The sequence below is a fragment of the Manis javanica genome, chromosome 10, assembly GCF_040802235.1.
Source record: "Manis javanica isolate MJ-LG chromosome 10, MJ_LKY, whole genome shotgun sequence".
Classification (NCBI taxonomy): Eukaryota; Metazoa; Chordata; class Mammalia; order Pholidota; family Manidae; genus Manis; species Manis javanica.
Window position 1 is genome coordinate 32,539,351 of NC_133165.1, and position 16,753 is coordinate 32,556,103.

At 38.7% G+C, this 16,753-nt stretch overlaps 1 protein-coding gene across 1 annotated transcript; it reads right to left on the reverse strand.

Annotated features, from left to right (window-relative positions):
• Window positions 1-839: 839 nt before the first annotated feature.
• Window positions 840-12,516, reverse strand: OR2AE1 (olfactory receptor family 2 subfamily AE member 1). Its single transcript, XM_037011876.2, has 2 exons — window positions 8,729-12,516; window positions 840-5,875 (listed from the first exon to the last, which is right to left on the reverse strand). Exon 2 carries the CDS (start codon window positions 5,827-5,829, stop codon window positions 4,813-4,815), a length of 1,017 nt encoding a protein of 338 aa, XP_036867771.2. The 5' UTR covers window positions 5,830-5,875; window positions 8,729-12,516; the 3' UTR covers window positions 840-4,812.
• Window positions 12,517-16,753: the final 4,237 nt, after the last annotated feature.

Below are 16,753 nucleotides of genomic sequence, written 5' to 3' on the forward strand. Positions count from 1 at the left end.
ATACAGTGTTTACTGGTAGTAGTAATTGTGAGTTTTGTATTGTTCCTGGCGTTAGTGGGAATGTTCCTAATGTTTTCAGCTATTTCATGTTTGGGTCCATGTTTGTGGATCATACCTTTTCTTAATCCAAATGAATATTTTATTAATGATGAAAATTCAACCCAAGGTAATTTTCTTGCATAAACATTTTAAAATTGTGATGAAATACCCATAATAAGAGTTACTTTCTTAGCCACATTTCAGCGTACAGTCCAGTAGTGTTAAGTACCTTGACACTGTGTACAACCAGTCTCCAGAATCTTCCCACACTGAAATTCCATAGCCACTAAACAACTCCCCAGCTTCTGTATTTCACCATTCTATATTCTCTATCAATTTGATCACTCTAGGTACTTCATATAAGTAGAATCATATGTCTTTCCACGAATGGCTAATTTCAGTGAGTATAACATCCTCAAGTTTTGTAGCATGTGTCAGAATTATCTTCTTTTAAGACTAATATTCCATCGTATGGATATATTACATTTTGTTTATCCACTCACTTATCAATGGACACTTGGGTTCCTTCCACTTTTGGCTGTTAAGAATAATGCTGCTATAAACATGGGCATACAAATACTTCTTCAAGATCCTGATTTCAATTCTTTTGGGAATATACCCAGAAGTAGAATTGCTAGACCATGTGGTAATTCTATTTTTAATTGTTTGAAGAACAGAAAACTTTTTTTTATAGTGGCTGCACCATTTTATATTCCCAGAAATAGTGTACAAAGGTTCCAATTTTTCCACATCCTCACCAACACTTGCTATTTTATTTTTTTTAATAATAGCCATTCTAGTCAGCATTTCATTGTTTTTATTTGTGTTAAAGGGTGAGATTTTCTCCTGTTTCATTGAGACATAATTGACATATACCATGGTGTTATTCCAAGTTATACCAATAAATGTATATATTGCAAAATGATTACCACAAGAAGTTTAGTTAACATCCATACCTTCACATAGTTACAATTTTTTTTCTTGTAAGGACTTTTAAGATCTAATCTCTCAGAAACTTTCATATATGCAATACAGTATTGTTGACTATAGTCATTGTGATATACATTAGATCCCCAGGACTTAATTATCTTACAACTAGAAGTTTTTATCTTTTGACCACCTTCACCCATTTCTCCCCATAGCCCCAGCCTCACCGCTGGAAACCGCCAGTCTGTTCTCAGTGTTTGTGAGTTTGATTGTGCAAATTCTACACACAAGTGAGATCATATAGTATTTCTTTCTCTGACATTTCACTTAGTATAATTCCTCCAAGGTCCATTCATGTTGTCAGAACAGCAGGATTTCTCTTTTTATGGCTGAATAATATTCCATTGTGTATCTATACCACATTTTCTTTATTCATTCATCTGTAGATGGACACCTAGGTTGTTTGCATGTGTTGACTATTATAAATAATGCTGCAATGAACATGGGGTACAGGTATAATTTTGAGATAGTGATTTTGCTTTCTTTGGATATGTACTCAGAAATAAAACTGCTGGATCATATTGTAGTTTATTTTTGTTTCAGGGAACTCTATACTATTTTCAATATTTTCAATAGTAGCTGTACAATTTACATTCCAGTAACAACAGTGCAAAAGGGTTCCTATTTTTCCACATCTTCATCAACACCTACCTCTTGTCTTTTCATTGTGGTTTGGCATTGCATTTCCCTGAGGCTTAGTGATACTGAGTATCTTTTTAGGTACATGTCTGCCATTTGTATCTCTTCTTTGGAAAAACATCTATTCAGTTCCTCTGCTCATTTTTTAATCCTATTGTTTGTTTCTGCTATTGAGTTGTATGAGTTCCTTACATGTTTTGGGCATAAACGCCTTATCAGATATATGATTTGTAACTATTTTCACCCATTCAGTATGTTGCCTTTTCATTTTGTTAACGGTTTTCTTTGCTGTGTAGAAGATTTATAGTTTGATGTAGTCCCACTTATTTTTGCTTTTGTTGCTTTTGCTCTTGGTACAAATCCAAAAAATCATTACCAAGACCAATGTTAAGAGGCTTACCCATTTATGTTTTTTTCTCAAAGTTTTATGGTTTCAAATCTTACTTTCAATTCTTTAATCTAATTTGAGCTGATTTTTACTAATCATATCGCCTATGTTCAGTGATGTTGAGCATCTTTTCATGCACTTACTGGCCATCTGTATAACTTGTTTGGAGAAATGTCTATTCAAGTCCTTTGCCTATTTTTTAATCATGATGTTTTGTTGTTGTTGAGTTGTAGTCACTCATTATATATTCTGATATTCTGGATATTAACACCTTATCAGATGTGTGGTTTACAAATTTTTTTCTCTCATTCCATTTTGCCTTTCCACTCTGTGTGTCCTTTGTCGAACACATTTTAAATTTTGATGTAGTTGAATTTATCTACTTTTAATTTTGTTGCCTGTGCTTATGTGTCATATCCAAATCACTGGCAAATCCAGTGTCATAAAGCTCTTCCTGTTTTTTTTTAAAAGTTTTGGCTCTTACATTTAGGTTTTTGATACATTTTCAGTTAAATTTTGTATATGGTGTAAGATAATGATCCAATTTCATTCTCTGGCATGTGGATATCTAGTTTTCCCAGCACCTACACTTCCCCCATTGAATGGTATTGACATCCTGGTTGAAAATCACTTGACCACATATGTGAAGGTTTCTTTCTGGGATCTCTGTTCTGTTCCATTGGTCCATGTGTCTGTCTTTATGCCAGTACCACACTGTTTTAATTACTGTAATTTTGTGGGAAGTTTTGAAATGAGATATTGTGAATTCTCCCATTTTATTCACTTTCAGGATTGTTTTGACTCTTTGGGGTCCTTTGATTCCATATGAATTTTAGGATAGGTTTTTCTATTTCTGAAAAAAATACCATTGGTATTTTGATAAGGTTTGTATTGACTCTGTAGGTCACTTTGGGTAGTATGGATGTCTTAACAATATTTAGTCTTCTCATCCATGAGCACAGTATATCTTTTCATTTATCTATCTCTTTAATTTCTTTCCGCAGTGTTTTGTAGTTTTCAGTGTACAAATCTTTCACTTCCATGGATAAGTAAGTTCGCAAGTATTTTACTCTTTTTTGCTGCTATTGTAAATGGAATGAAATTGAACTCTTACCGTATACTATATACAAAATTTAACCAAAAAATGTATCAAAAACCAAAATGTAAGAGCTAAAACTGTGTCTTATCAAGCTAAAGCTAAGTCTTACCAAGCCGTCTACTGTAACATAACTCTTAGAAGAAAACATAAGGGGTGCTCCATGACATTGGATTTACTAATGATTTATTGGATATGACACAAAAAGTGGAGGCAACAAAAGTAAAAATAGATGCATCAAAAAATAATTTATGCTTGTGTTCATCAAAATACACAACAGAGTGAATAGGCAACCTATGGAATTACAGGAAACATTTGTAAGCCATTTATCTGATAAGGGGTTACTATCTAGAATATATAAAGAACAATTAAAATAATATAGGGTTAAATCTCTTCTCAAGGGGAGCCTTAACAGCACTATATTATTTACTATTGGCAGATGCTAGTATTACATAAATAACCATTCATAAACTTGGCTCAGATAATTTCATTCTCAAATAATCTTATAGCATTCCTGACAAGCGCATAGTTGTGTGTAGAGAGAGGGAGAATTAGCAGAGGACCACCACCTCTCTCTAACTGGGATTATGTAGTAGGTGTTTATGCAACACCCTCGTGCCTTCAGAAACAACACAGGCACAGTTTCTGTGCAAATTAACCCTACTTATAGGGCAAATCCAACCTTAGAGCTAGATGGATAAGATGACACCCAACTCATGATGGGCAGCTCACCTTATTATAGAATGCCCAAAAGCTATTTCTCAAAGGGAAAATAGTTGCTTTTTCAAAGAGGACATAACTTTGCTCTCAAACCCTAAGGGTATTCTTCTGAAGATGGTCCCTGAGCTTCATGACTCTTTTTTTTAACTAGTATAGAAAACAAGATATAGAAATTTGTCCCTTACTTTGCAATCCCCAGACACATAGACCCCAGAAAAGTTCACTGAGATGTCAGGCCTCTGCATTTGCATAGATTAATATCTGGCTATGAGACAAATGAGTCTTACCAAGCCTTCCATTGTATTAATTCACTTTTATAATCTCTTCCCGTTTCTGAGTCACATATCACTAATGTCATGTGGAATAGTAAAATAAGCTAGGTCCCTTTTATTTATTAATCCATGAAACAAATAGTCACTGAGCACTCATTTCATACCAGGGTCTTTTCTTGGCTCTGGTGAAATAATCATAAACAAAGTAAAGTCCTTTTCTTCATGGAGCTTACATTGTAGTAAAACAGACAATAAATATGATGCAGCATAGTAGAATATCATGCAACATCAGGCAAAGTAGAAGCTGGGGACAGAGAATGAAGAGTGCTGCTCTGGATAGGGTACTTGGGGAAATCACATTTTACCGAAGTTACATTTTAAAAGAGATTAAAAGGAAGTAAGAGAATGCCTAGCACTTTCCAGGCTTCATCTTGGACTTCTCAGCCTCTAGAACTATGAGAAATAGGTGTTTGTTGTTTAAGACGTCCAGGCCATGGTGTTTTGTTATAGACTAAGATAGTACCCTATGGTGCTTAGGGGCCTGAGACCAACTTAGAATACTGGAGTTGTGTGTCAGCCGCTTCATTCTGCAGTAGTCATCAGGGATCTGGGCCTTGAAAAATCTGAGAGGTTTACCCTGATCAGTTTAAGGAGCTTATTCCATCCCACTCTTAGATGCCAGGTAACTGCAGTTGCACTCTTGGAGTAATAATCTCTCTCCCCAGCACTCTCCTCAGAGCCTTAGCTATGTCCTTATTCCGGAGAGTATAAATCAAAGGATTCAGTGTGGGAGTAATGATGCTATTGAACACAGAACCAACTTTGTCTTGCAACGGAGTGTGCTGGGACCTGGGCCTCAGATATGAGAAGATGCAGGCACCAAACCACAGGGAAACCACAGTGAGGTGAGAGCTACAAGTGGCAAAGGCATTTCTCTTACTGCCAGCTGAGCGCAGCTGAATGACACTGCAGAGGATGAAGACATAGGATGTGGAAACCAGGAAGATTGGGAAGAGGAGAAGCAAGACACTGCTGATGTACACTGTGTTCTCACAAATGGTGATGTCTCCACATACCAACTTCATAACAGCTGGAAACTCACAGTAGAAGTGGTGGATTTTTCGAGGCCCACAAAAAGGGAAATGCATCAAAATTGCTGTGTGAATTAGGGAGTTTATGGATGCTCCCAACCATGACATGAGAGCCATCATCAGTCCCACCTCTCTGTTCATGAGAATGGTGTAACGCAGTGGATGGCAGATGGCAACATAGCGGTCATAGGACATGAGAGCTAGCAGAAGACACTCGGCACCACCCAGAGACAAATAGAGGAAGTGCTGCGTCGCACAGCCCACAAAGGAGATGGACTTCTTGCCAGATAGATAGTTGGTAGCCATCTTGGGGATGGTTGTGGAGACATGCATCAGATCCATGAGGGAGAGCTGGCTGAGTAGGTGGTACATGGGTGTATGAAGCCGGGGATCGGCACAAATGAGGAGAATGGTGAGGGCGTTGCCACTCACTGCCACAAGGAAGACCACCATGGTCAAGGAGAAAAGAAGACGGTGGGTGAGGGAGTCACCAAAGAGACCTTCAAGGATGAAGTCTGCCGGAGAGGTCCAATTCCTCTGCCACATCTCCCCTTTCTCAGTCCTTGGGGAGCAGGAAGTGGAGATCAAGTGTGACATCTGAAATACTGGGGTTCCGCATACCTGACGATAAGCAGCTTTTGGTCTGGGAAAGAATTTTTGAAGAGAAGTTTTGTCTATTTCTCATCATTCAACAACTCTAATAATTGAAATAATCTTTTTTAAAAGGAGAGCACTTCAAATCTTCATGAGCACAATCACTCTGCAGTTCCAGAATATCCAGACTCTAGCAAGTGCCAAACTTAGAAACAAAAGTCTTTCCTCATCAAAGAAGAAATATATACACACACATATATATGTATATTTATACAAATATATACTTTTGTAACTGTGTGTATATATATATATACTTTAAGGTATATACTTCATATACTGTTTTATGTACATTATATATTTTTTGTAAGTGTGTGTGTGTGTATATATATATATATACTGTCTTTTGCTTATTATATCAGTCAGATTTAACCAGGGAAGTTGAACCACTCAGAGATTGATACATACATATACATTTAATGGATTGTACAGAAATCTGGCCTTCTTTGATTGTGAAAGCTGGTTAAACAGTCTAAGTAAGGCTGTCACCATTGTGTCAGATACTGGAACTTGAAGTCCATGTGGCAAGCGGTCTGGAAAGGAAGGTGGATATAAAGTGTGGTAGATTGAGAGCAGGCCGGAACCCACTAGCATGGGCGGTAATCCCATGAGGGCAGACTGAACTCATGCCAGTTCTTGCTGCCTCTGGAATGGGTGTTATGGTTATCTTGCAGAAGCTGGGACCCTTCTTAATGAGGCTACACGCACACCTAGTCCGGAAGTCAGAGATGCTAAAGAAGGATCTGGGAAGGTAGGGCAATTACAGGCCTAGCTGCTGCTTCCCACCAATGAGGTGAGTCAGCAGATAGGCAACAATGTGTATAAACGCAAAGTGACCGCTTTCCTTCTGCCCTCTAAATCTCCCTGAGAATCTCTCCTACCCCCACCTTAACCAGAAACACACAGAAATGGGAATTCTGGGAAATGTAGCTCATCCTAACCACACATTAGAAAACCACAGAGTCCATCCCCTGTCAATTCGGCACACGCACACTTCTCCTGAAGAGAGATGTGCTTAATTCCAAAATAAACACAACAAAGTCATCCTTCTGCTTAATGTGATATAACTATCCTGCATACAACTGAAAACATGCAAAATATTCATATAAAAGCAAGAAAGAAATACCCATTACTACTGGCCACACAATGGGTCACCCTATCCAAGGACTAGCCCTTTCTGTGGACATCAGCACTCTTTTTCAGTCACTCCTGTTCATGCCAATGGACTCCCAAACAAAGTAGCTATGGCAGCAGGGATGGAGGCTACACATGGGCTCAGCAACCTGGACTTCTACTCACCAAGGCCAGTCTCTGGATGCCCAATCTGCCAACAGCAGAAACCAACACTGAGCTCCTGATACGGCATCATCCCCCAGGGGAATCAGCCAGGTGCTTGATGGTACACTGAGTATATTGGATAGCCCCAATCATGGAAGATGACATTGCTTTGTTCCTGTTGGAGTAGACATTTACTCTGGAGATGGATTTGCCTTCCTTGGCTACAGTTCTGCTGCCAAAACTACCACCTATGGACTTCTAGAACACTTTATTCACTACGCTTTTCCATGAAGCATTGCTCTAAGGAGCTAATTTCACCACAAATAAAGTGTGAGAATGGGCCCATGCTTATGGAATCCACTGGTCTTACCATGTTCTCTATTACTCTGAAACAACTGGCTTGACAGAACGGTGGAATGGCCTTTTGAAGACTGAATTATAGCACAGGTATTTGGCAACACCTCATGCTGCTGGAGCAATGCCTTCCAAGATGTGGTATGTGCTCTTAGTCTGCATCCAATATACGGTGCTGCGTCTCCCATTGCAGAGGTTCACGAGACCAGGTATCAAGAGGTAGAAATGGGAAAGAGTGTTCTCACTGTGACATCTATTACTGTGACCCACCAGCAAAATGTTTGCTGCCTGCCCCTGCACTTTTAGCCTCTGCTGGTTTAGACGTCTCAGTTCCAGGGGAGGAATTCTTCCAACAGGTGACACAATAATGGTTCTGTTGACTGAGAGTTGAAACTACCACCCTGCCACTCGACACACTCCATATAACTGAATCAACAATCAAAAAGGCTACTATACTGGCTGGTGTGACTGATCCTGGCCAGCAGGGGAAACTGAGTTGCCACTGCTCTATCCGTGGGCGTAAAGAAGAGCACGTCTAGGAATGCACATTTTCTAGGGTGCCTCTCTGTACTCAAATGTCCTGTGATGAAAGCCAGTGGAAAACTACAACAAGCCAATTCAGACAGGACTCCTAATGGCCCAGATCCTTCAGGAATGAAAGTCTGGGTCACCTGACCAAAGACCCATGACCAACTGCGGACAAAGAGACTATGGATTGGGTAGCGAAAGAAGGTGGTTATAAACATGAGCCATGACCAGGTGAGCAGCTGCAGAAACAAAAACTGTAATAGCTATAGGTATTTCCTCCTTATATTGATGTGAATACTGTGCAGGGGAAGGATGTATGTGTGTGTGTGTATTCCCCTCAGTCATTCCCTTTTCTCACATAGTATAAATTAATATAGTTAACTTCATGGCTCAGCATTTAAGTTGCAGGATATAAAAGGGAGAGTATGAATCAGATTGGAATAGAATGAATTTTACCTAAAGATAAAAAAGGGATTTTTCCATCCTCTTATGGAAAATGGGTTGGTGTGTTTTATATTCTTTTCTTGGGAAAAAGTTACCATGTTTTTGGTTGTACATGGAATAGTTGTATCATATTAGGTGGAAGGATAACTTGGCATTGTCTTTATTTACAGATTAAGTTTGGTTTAAAGAGAGGTGTATGGGTGTGCCAAGTAGATCAGAACAAGCCTTTGTACTTACGTACCTGAAAACAAACGAGGTATGTCTTGGGTAGACATGAGAGCCTTCAATTATGGATCAGGCTGATAAAACAAGGATTTTAACAGTTAATCAGCCAAATTTCCCAATCAGCCCCTTACCTAATTTTCACAGGAATACTGATCAGAATAAGAGCTTGATCTCCATGCTGAAACCCAAGTAAAAAAAAAAATTGATCCTCCAAATATCCACCCTATCCCTCTTTGTGTCTTCCCCCTAAACATCTCCCTAGATCTTCATGCATCCCAGGTCATCTCCTTTTTAAAGTGAAGAACTCAGAAGTGTATGTATTTATCAAAGCTGAAGTTGACCAGTAAGAAAGAGGCCACATTTATTACCTCTCTTCATTTTAATGCATCCTAGGATCATTTTTTTGGCTGTCATCTCCCACTGTTATTTCAAACTCAGCTTCTTGTGAACTAAGAGCCCGGTTTCTCCATGTTCCCTGGATTACTCCAACCCAGTCAAACCACCCACACATTTTCCTTTACTTAGGTATACGTGTATGTCCCTCTTTCCTTGTCAGTTTCTATCTTTTTCTATAAATCTCCATTGCATAAGTTCTTCCATCATCTCTTTCAGGTCTCCCTTCCTCCCTTAGGCAACTTTCCTAACGATCTCCCATTCTGATCTGTGGCCCTCAGGCGGCTTCTTTCCTCTGCCTTCTCAAGCAGTCGCCTCATGGACTGACCAAATATCAACCTCTGACTTGAGGCATGGAGAAATTAGCTGACAATGTCAGAGGATGCCCTAGTTTCTAATAAAGTTTTCCTGGTTATCTCAAGACCCAACATTTACCTTACCTGGAATTCCCTCTGCAGATCTGCGGGCAGAACAAGTATAGAAGTGAAATGGACAGGGCAGGATAGGCCCACAGTGACCCACACAATGGCTGTGGGGCATCCAAACAGGCCTTTTCCCAGGTGCTCATCAGACTTCCTTCTCTAACCCCAGAAGTCTCCATTTACTGGTGGAAATGGCATAGAGGGTGCTGTCCTGTACAGTCGTCATTGTTCACATGAATTATCCTCGGTACAGAGCATTCACCAGGAGTGACAGTAGATGTAATTCTGTAACGCTCTTACAATCTGTGCTCAGTTTTTGTACTCCATCAGCACACATTTGGACAGATTAAGTTCTCTGACCTCTGCTAGTTGTGCCTCTGAATTATACATATGCTTCCTCTGGCTCTAAACATATACCTAAGCTGCCTCTCCATCCCAAAATGACACTGAGAGCCTGGGCAATAGAAATTTCCATGAATGTTATCTGATTAAGAAGCTATACTTAATCCCAGCTTAGTCATCAATGAGTCCAGGGTCAAAAGAAATGTTACGGATTTTCTGCTTTTGTGGATCACTCAAGGCACTCTCTTCCTAGGTTTAAACCTCCTTTCCTGCTTAATAAAATAAGAATTTGGCTCTAGCATTGGTATTTTTAGAATAAGCCCCTTCCTGACTCAGCAGGAATCACAGGGGTTAGAATGAAGACAGACTTGGCCTGACATGAGCTGATCATGCAGCAAGAGGGGCACCATCTGTGAGAAATAAAACATCCTTGTAACCTAGAGGATCTATGACATCAGCTGAGGCAAATGGAGAACACTAAATACACAGCATCAGGGATTCCAACCCAGAGGACACATCCTGAATCTCTTCTGGAAACCATTTCTCAAGATGCCAATTAGACTTGCTGCAACCATTGCGGTAAGCACTCCCAAGGGGCTTTGCTTGAAGTTTATTTGTAAGGGGAATTATATGTTTTGAGGAGTGTGGCTCTGAAGATAACATGGGAATATCTTCTCCACGGGCCAATTAACAATGAAGAGAAGCAACTCCTGGAATCTCTAGCTGTTTTCATCTTGGAACCCAGATCCTTCTGGCCCCTTTCCATCCAACCCTTTTGAGAAGACAGTGAGAAAGATCTAGTCCCTGTTGCCCAGAGAACCCTTCTGAGGGTTTCCCCGTGTGCCATAATGTAGAAAAGAAGGAATGGAAGCAGACAATTACTGCTGGTGTGACCCATCCTAGTTGTCAGTCACACTCCAATTTTACAGATTACATTAACATAATACATGAAAAGATGTCAGATATGGAAGTAAAAGAATATGGCAGATCTGTGCATCTCCTTGTCTCCTACCTTCTCGTTCTCATGCCCTCATCTTCCTCCTCATTATCAGTGTATGTTGAACTATTCTTTGTTTCTCTATCTCAACTCAGATACAAAATGTCTTACTTCACTGAGCTTATTATTTATTCTTTGAGTAGATTCAAGGTATCATCATCACTTTCTTCATAACCTCCTATCTGATGCTTTTGCCTGGCATTCTCCTTCTCACTAGAATATGTCTCTCTAAGGCAGCTATGGCATTTATATAATTCAATGATTTATTTGACAAATATTAATGATCCCCTTCTATGTCCCAAGCCCTATATTGAGTAGCATGTACACATTAATTAACAAGCAGGCATGGTCCCTTCACCCACGGGACTTAAAGATAAAACAAATAAATAAACAAATACAGAGTATCAGATTGGGTTAAGAATTTGTATCAACCAAAACTCTTCAAAAGTAAGTGACTCTTCAAAATAAGTCAAAATGGCCATCCTGCCTAAAGCAATCTACAGATTCAATGCAATCCCTATCAAAATACCAACAGCATTCTTCAACGAACTAGAGCAAATATTTCTAAAATTCATATGGAACCACAAAAGACCCCAAATAGCCAAAGCAATCCTGAGAAGGAAGAACAAAACAGGGGGAGTACGCTCCCTGACTTCAAGCTCTAATACAAAACCACAATCATCAAGACAATTTGGTACTGGCACAAAAACAGACCCATAGACCAATGTAACAGACTAGAAAGCCCAGATATAAACCTAAGCATATATGGTCAATATACAATAAAGGAGCCATAGATATACAATGGGGAAATGACAGCCTCTTCAACAACTGGTGTTAGCAAAACTGGACAGCTACGTGCAAGAGAATGAAACTGGATTTTTGTCTAACTCCATACACAAAAGTAAACAAAATAGATCATAGACCTGAATGTAAGTCATGAAACCATAAAACTCTTAGAAGAAAACATAGGCAAAACTCTCTTGAATATAAACATGAGCAACTTTTTCCTGAATGCATCTCCTCAGGCATGGGAAACAAAATCAAAAATGAACAAATGGGCCTACATCATGCTAAAAAGTTTCTGTACAGCAAAGGACACCATCAGAACAAAAAGGCATCCTACAGTATGGGAGAATATATTTGTAAATGACATAGCCAATAAGGGGTTAACATCCAAAATATATAAAGAACTCACATGCCTCAACACCCAAAAAGCAGATAACCTATTAAAAAATGGGTAGAGGATATGAACAGACACTTCTCCAAAGAAGAAATTCAGATGGCCAACAGGCACATGAAAAGATGCTCCACATCACTAATTATCGGGGAAATGCAAATTAAAACCACAGTGAGGTATCATCTCACAACAGTTAGGATGGCCAGCATAGAAAAGAATAGGAACAAATGCTGGTGAGGATGCGGAGAAAGGGGAACCCTCCTACACTGCTGGTGGGAATATAAACTGATTCAACTATTGTGGAAAGTAGTATGGAGGTTCCTCAAAAAACTCAAAATAGAAATACCATTTGACCCAGGAATTCCACTCCTAGGAATTTACCCTAAGAATGCAGCAGCCAAGTTTCAAAAAGACATATATACCGCTATGTTTATCGCAACACTATTAATAATAGCCCAGAAATGGAAGCAACCTAAGTGTCCATCAGTAGATGAATGGATAAAGAAGACATGGTACATACACACAATGGAGTATTATTCAGCCATAAGAAGAAAACAAATCCTACCATTTGCAACAACATGGATGGAGCTAGAGGGTATTATGCTCAGTGAAATAAGCCAGGCAGAGAAAGACAAGTACCAAATGATTTCACTCATCTGTGGAGCATAAGAACAAAGCAAAAACTGAAGGAACAAAACAGCAGCAGAATCACAGAACCCAAGAATGGACTAAGAGTTACCAAAGGGAAATGGACTGGCGAGGGTGGGTAGGAAGGCAGGGTGAAGGGGAATAAGGGCCATTAAGATTAGTACACATAACATAGTGGGGGGCACAGGGAGGGCAGTATAGCACAGAGAAGACAAGGAGTGACTCTATAGCATCTTACTACACTAATGGACAGTGACTGTAATGCGGTATGTGGTGGGGACTTGTTAATGGGGGAATCTAGTAACCACAGTGTTGCTCATGTGATTGTATATTAATGATACCAATATTTTTTTAAAGTTTGAAAAAAAAGCAAGCAACATAAAACAAAACTTACACTATCTTAAGGGAGTGGAATCAGCAATGAATGGGGTAAAGCTGATCTCAGAATGATCTAGATTCAGTAATTTGAACAGTGTCAGTGCCTCTTTTACCGTCTTTCACCTTGGCTTAGGTCTCCATGTTGACATTCTCTCAGGCCCTTTTATATGGAGGGCACACACATGGATGGAAGCTCTGATGCCATATTTATGGCTTAAAATCCAATGCTCCCCCACTTCCAATTTAGAAAACTCTGGGAAAGAAATCAATTCCACAGTTTAACTTGGTGACCACCCCTTGGAGCAGTTGAATTATGCTCAACTCCCCACATTAAATCATGATAGGAATATCATGACAGGAAACTAATAAAATGGCTTTAAAAACAGAGGGTTAAGGATTATCATGTAAGATTAATTATGAAAGAAACTACTCTGACAAAAATATACATCTTCCCCAAATTTCAGAACCATTTAAAAAGCAAACAAAATAGATATACACATAGAAAAATGTTTTAAATAAAATCAGAGAGCATATGACTACAGTGTGACAGAATTCAGGACAAAAATACCTAAGCTATTAATAAATGTAAACAGACTTAATCTAGCTTTCATAGAAAAGGATTTTCAAATTAGGACACAAAGCAAAATCAAACTCTATGCAGTATAAAAGAATGTATCTCTAAAAATTGAAGAATGGGCAGAGCCAAATGAAAATTTTTTAAATAAGGATTTTGAGCTTATCATTTGAAAAACTGGAATTCAATTCCAAAGGCATGAAAGACAAAGAAAACAGCAAATATTAAGTAATATTAAAGGGCATTCTCTGAAGTATAAATAATACTGAAACAAAAATCAGTTAAAATGTTGCACAAATGGATGCACATATAATGAAAATAAAGTAGTTATGAAAATATAAACACTGACACAGCAGCAACACTTAATAAGGCTCCTTAATAAAAAGGAACTTAATAAAATTCCTTAATAAAATTACAGAAACTTCAAAGAGAAACAGAAATTCACTGGAGGAAGAAAAGTTTAATCCACCTCTCTCAGTCAAAGTAAGGTTGAGTGGACAAAAATGTAAGTAAAGGCTGAAGAAAAAAAGATACCTAAGCAACATAATAAGATAGCTCATAGTGGTCCACTGAAGAATCTGGATGGTGTAGTGATTAAACACAGGATTATGGGACCACAGGCACTGAGTTCAAATATCAATTTTACTGCTTACTGGGTATGTGAGCTCAGGCAAGTCACTTCAACAATCTGTGCTTACATCCTTTTTTTAAAAAATGATGGCAAAAATAATATATACTTCATAGACTTCTGCTTCTAACCAAGATACAGTGACATGGGTGGGATTTCTCCTGCCTGAAACAATGAAAACACTGCATAAACTGAATGAAACAACAGCTTAAGATGCTGGACATCAGACCAAAAAAAGACAGTGATCCTGGCCTTGAGAGCTTCCAGGCTGCGGTGCTGGGAGGAAGCCAGGTGGGACTGAACCAGCATCCTGAGTTGAGAAGATAAGAGTTGAGAGTCTGCAAATTCCAACTTACTAGAATTTTCTGGTCAGAGCACTGAAGAGAAGAAAGCTGCACAGAGAGACGGGCAGGAGCTCTCCCTCAGGTCCTAAGCAGAGTATTGATCACCCCATGTGTTTGGTAAAACTACCCAATTCTGGGAAAAAGAACTACTGAAAACTTTGGGGGAACAATACCTCAATCTGGACCAGGCTAGGAAAGGTGCCTGTTCCTAGCCAGACAAACTGAAAAACCCATTTTGGAGGACCGGGTGCAATACTCAAAAAGAGTTTTGCCTCAGTAGTGAGGAATAATTAGACCTACTCTAAACCCTGCTATGGTTCTGCCTAACAAATCCTAAAAGCAAGATCCGAAAGGATAATAATCCCCATATCTTAACTTCATTCTAGAACAAAGCTCAAGAATATTTGCAGGAATACAAAAATATCCAGCACACAAGGCAAAATTTACAATGTCTAGAATCCATTAAAAATTTACCAGACATGCACAGACACAGGAAACTATTACCCATGTGAATAGAAAAATCAGTGACTTGAAACCAGAACTGATACTTAATAGACCGATTTGAGGTATCTTATTATGTTGATTACATCAGACAGAATTACCAGATGGACATTAAAACACTTATTATACCTGTAACCTGTTCAAAATGCTAGAGGAAAAATTAAACATTTTACTAGAGGCAAGGAAAATAACACATACACACACACATGTTCCTAGACTTGAAAACTACAATATCTGAAATGAAAAACACACCAGAGGAATTAGTAGCAGAGTGGACAATGCAAAAGAAAATACTGATGCACAAAGATGTAGCAATAAAAACTATCCAAAATGAAACAAGATTTGGAAAAACATCTGAGAAATAATGAACAAAGCGTAAGCTTTAGGACAACCTCAAACAGCCTAATATACATAACACTGGAGTCTTAAAAAAGCAGAGGCAGAAGGGACAGAAAAAATATTTTAAGAAAAAATAGAATGCTATTAACTAACCAGACCTAACTGACACTTAAAGAGCACTCCACTCAACCAAAGAATAATATACCACTTTCAAGTACATATGGAACATTTATTAAGACAGACCATATTCTGGCCTGTCAATACACTTTTAAAAAATTTAAGTCACACAAAGTGATTTTCTCAGAACACAACGTTATTAGAAATTCTAACAGATCTCCAAAAAAATCCCAAACATTTGGAAAGTAAATAGCATACCTCCTAAGTAACCCATATCAAAGGAGAAATCAAAAGAAGGTACTTTTGTTTAAACCACTTTACTGAAGTATGATTGACAAAAAGTTGTATATATTTAACAAAATTTGATGAGTTTGAAGATGTGTCCATGAAACCATCCTCATAACACCGTACACCTCCAGTTGTCTTCTGTCTTATTATTTGCTTGTGTGTGATAAGAACATGTAACATAAGCTCCTCCCTCTTAGAAAATGTTTAAGTATACAACACAGTGTTGTTAACTATAGGATCTATGCTGCACGGTAGATCGCTAGAACTTAATCATCTTGTATAACTGAAACTTTGTACCCTTTGACCAATTTCTCCCCCTCTCTCCCTTCCCCCAGTCCCTTGCAACCACTAATCTAATCTCTGCTCCTGAGTTTGACTATTTTAGATTCCTTACGTAAGTGGTATCATACAGCATTCACCCTTCTGCCTGGCTTATTTCACTTAGCTAATCCTCCAGGCTCACCCATGTCACAGTGACAGGATTTCCTTTTTTTTTTTTTTAAGGCTGAATAATATTTTATTGTGATAATAACATTTTCTTTATCCATTCATCTGATAATGGACATTTAGATTGCTTCCATGTCTCGGTTATTGTGAATAATACCCCATGAACATGGGAGAGCAGGTACCTACCTCTTCCCAATACCAATTTCAAGTCTTTGGTTGTGTTTAGAAGAGGGATGGCTAGATCACGTGGTAGCTATTTTTAATTTTTTGAGGAGCCTCCATACTGTTTGTCATAATCTGCTTTCTTGGTAACAGCCATCCAAACAAGTGTAAGGTGGTATCTCCCTGTGGTTTTGATTTGCATGTCCCTGATTAGTCGTCTTGAGCACCTTTTCGTGTACCTGTTGGGCATTTGTATGTCTTCTTTGGGGAAATGTCTACTCAGA

Excerpts from the sequence above, each read along its gene's own strand:
- OR2AE1 (XM_037011876.2), bottom strand. The coding sequence starts at position 5,829 with ATGTCACACTTGATCTCCACTTCCTGCTCCCCAAGGACTGAGAAAGGG.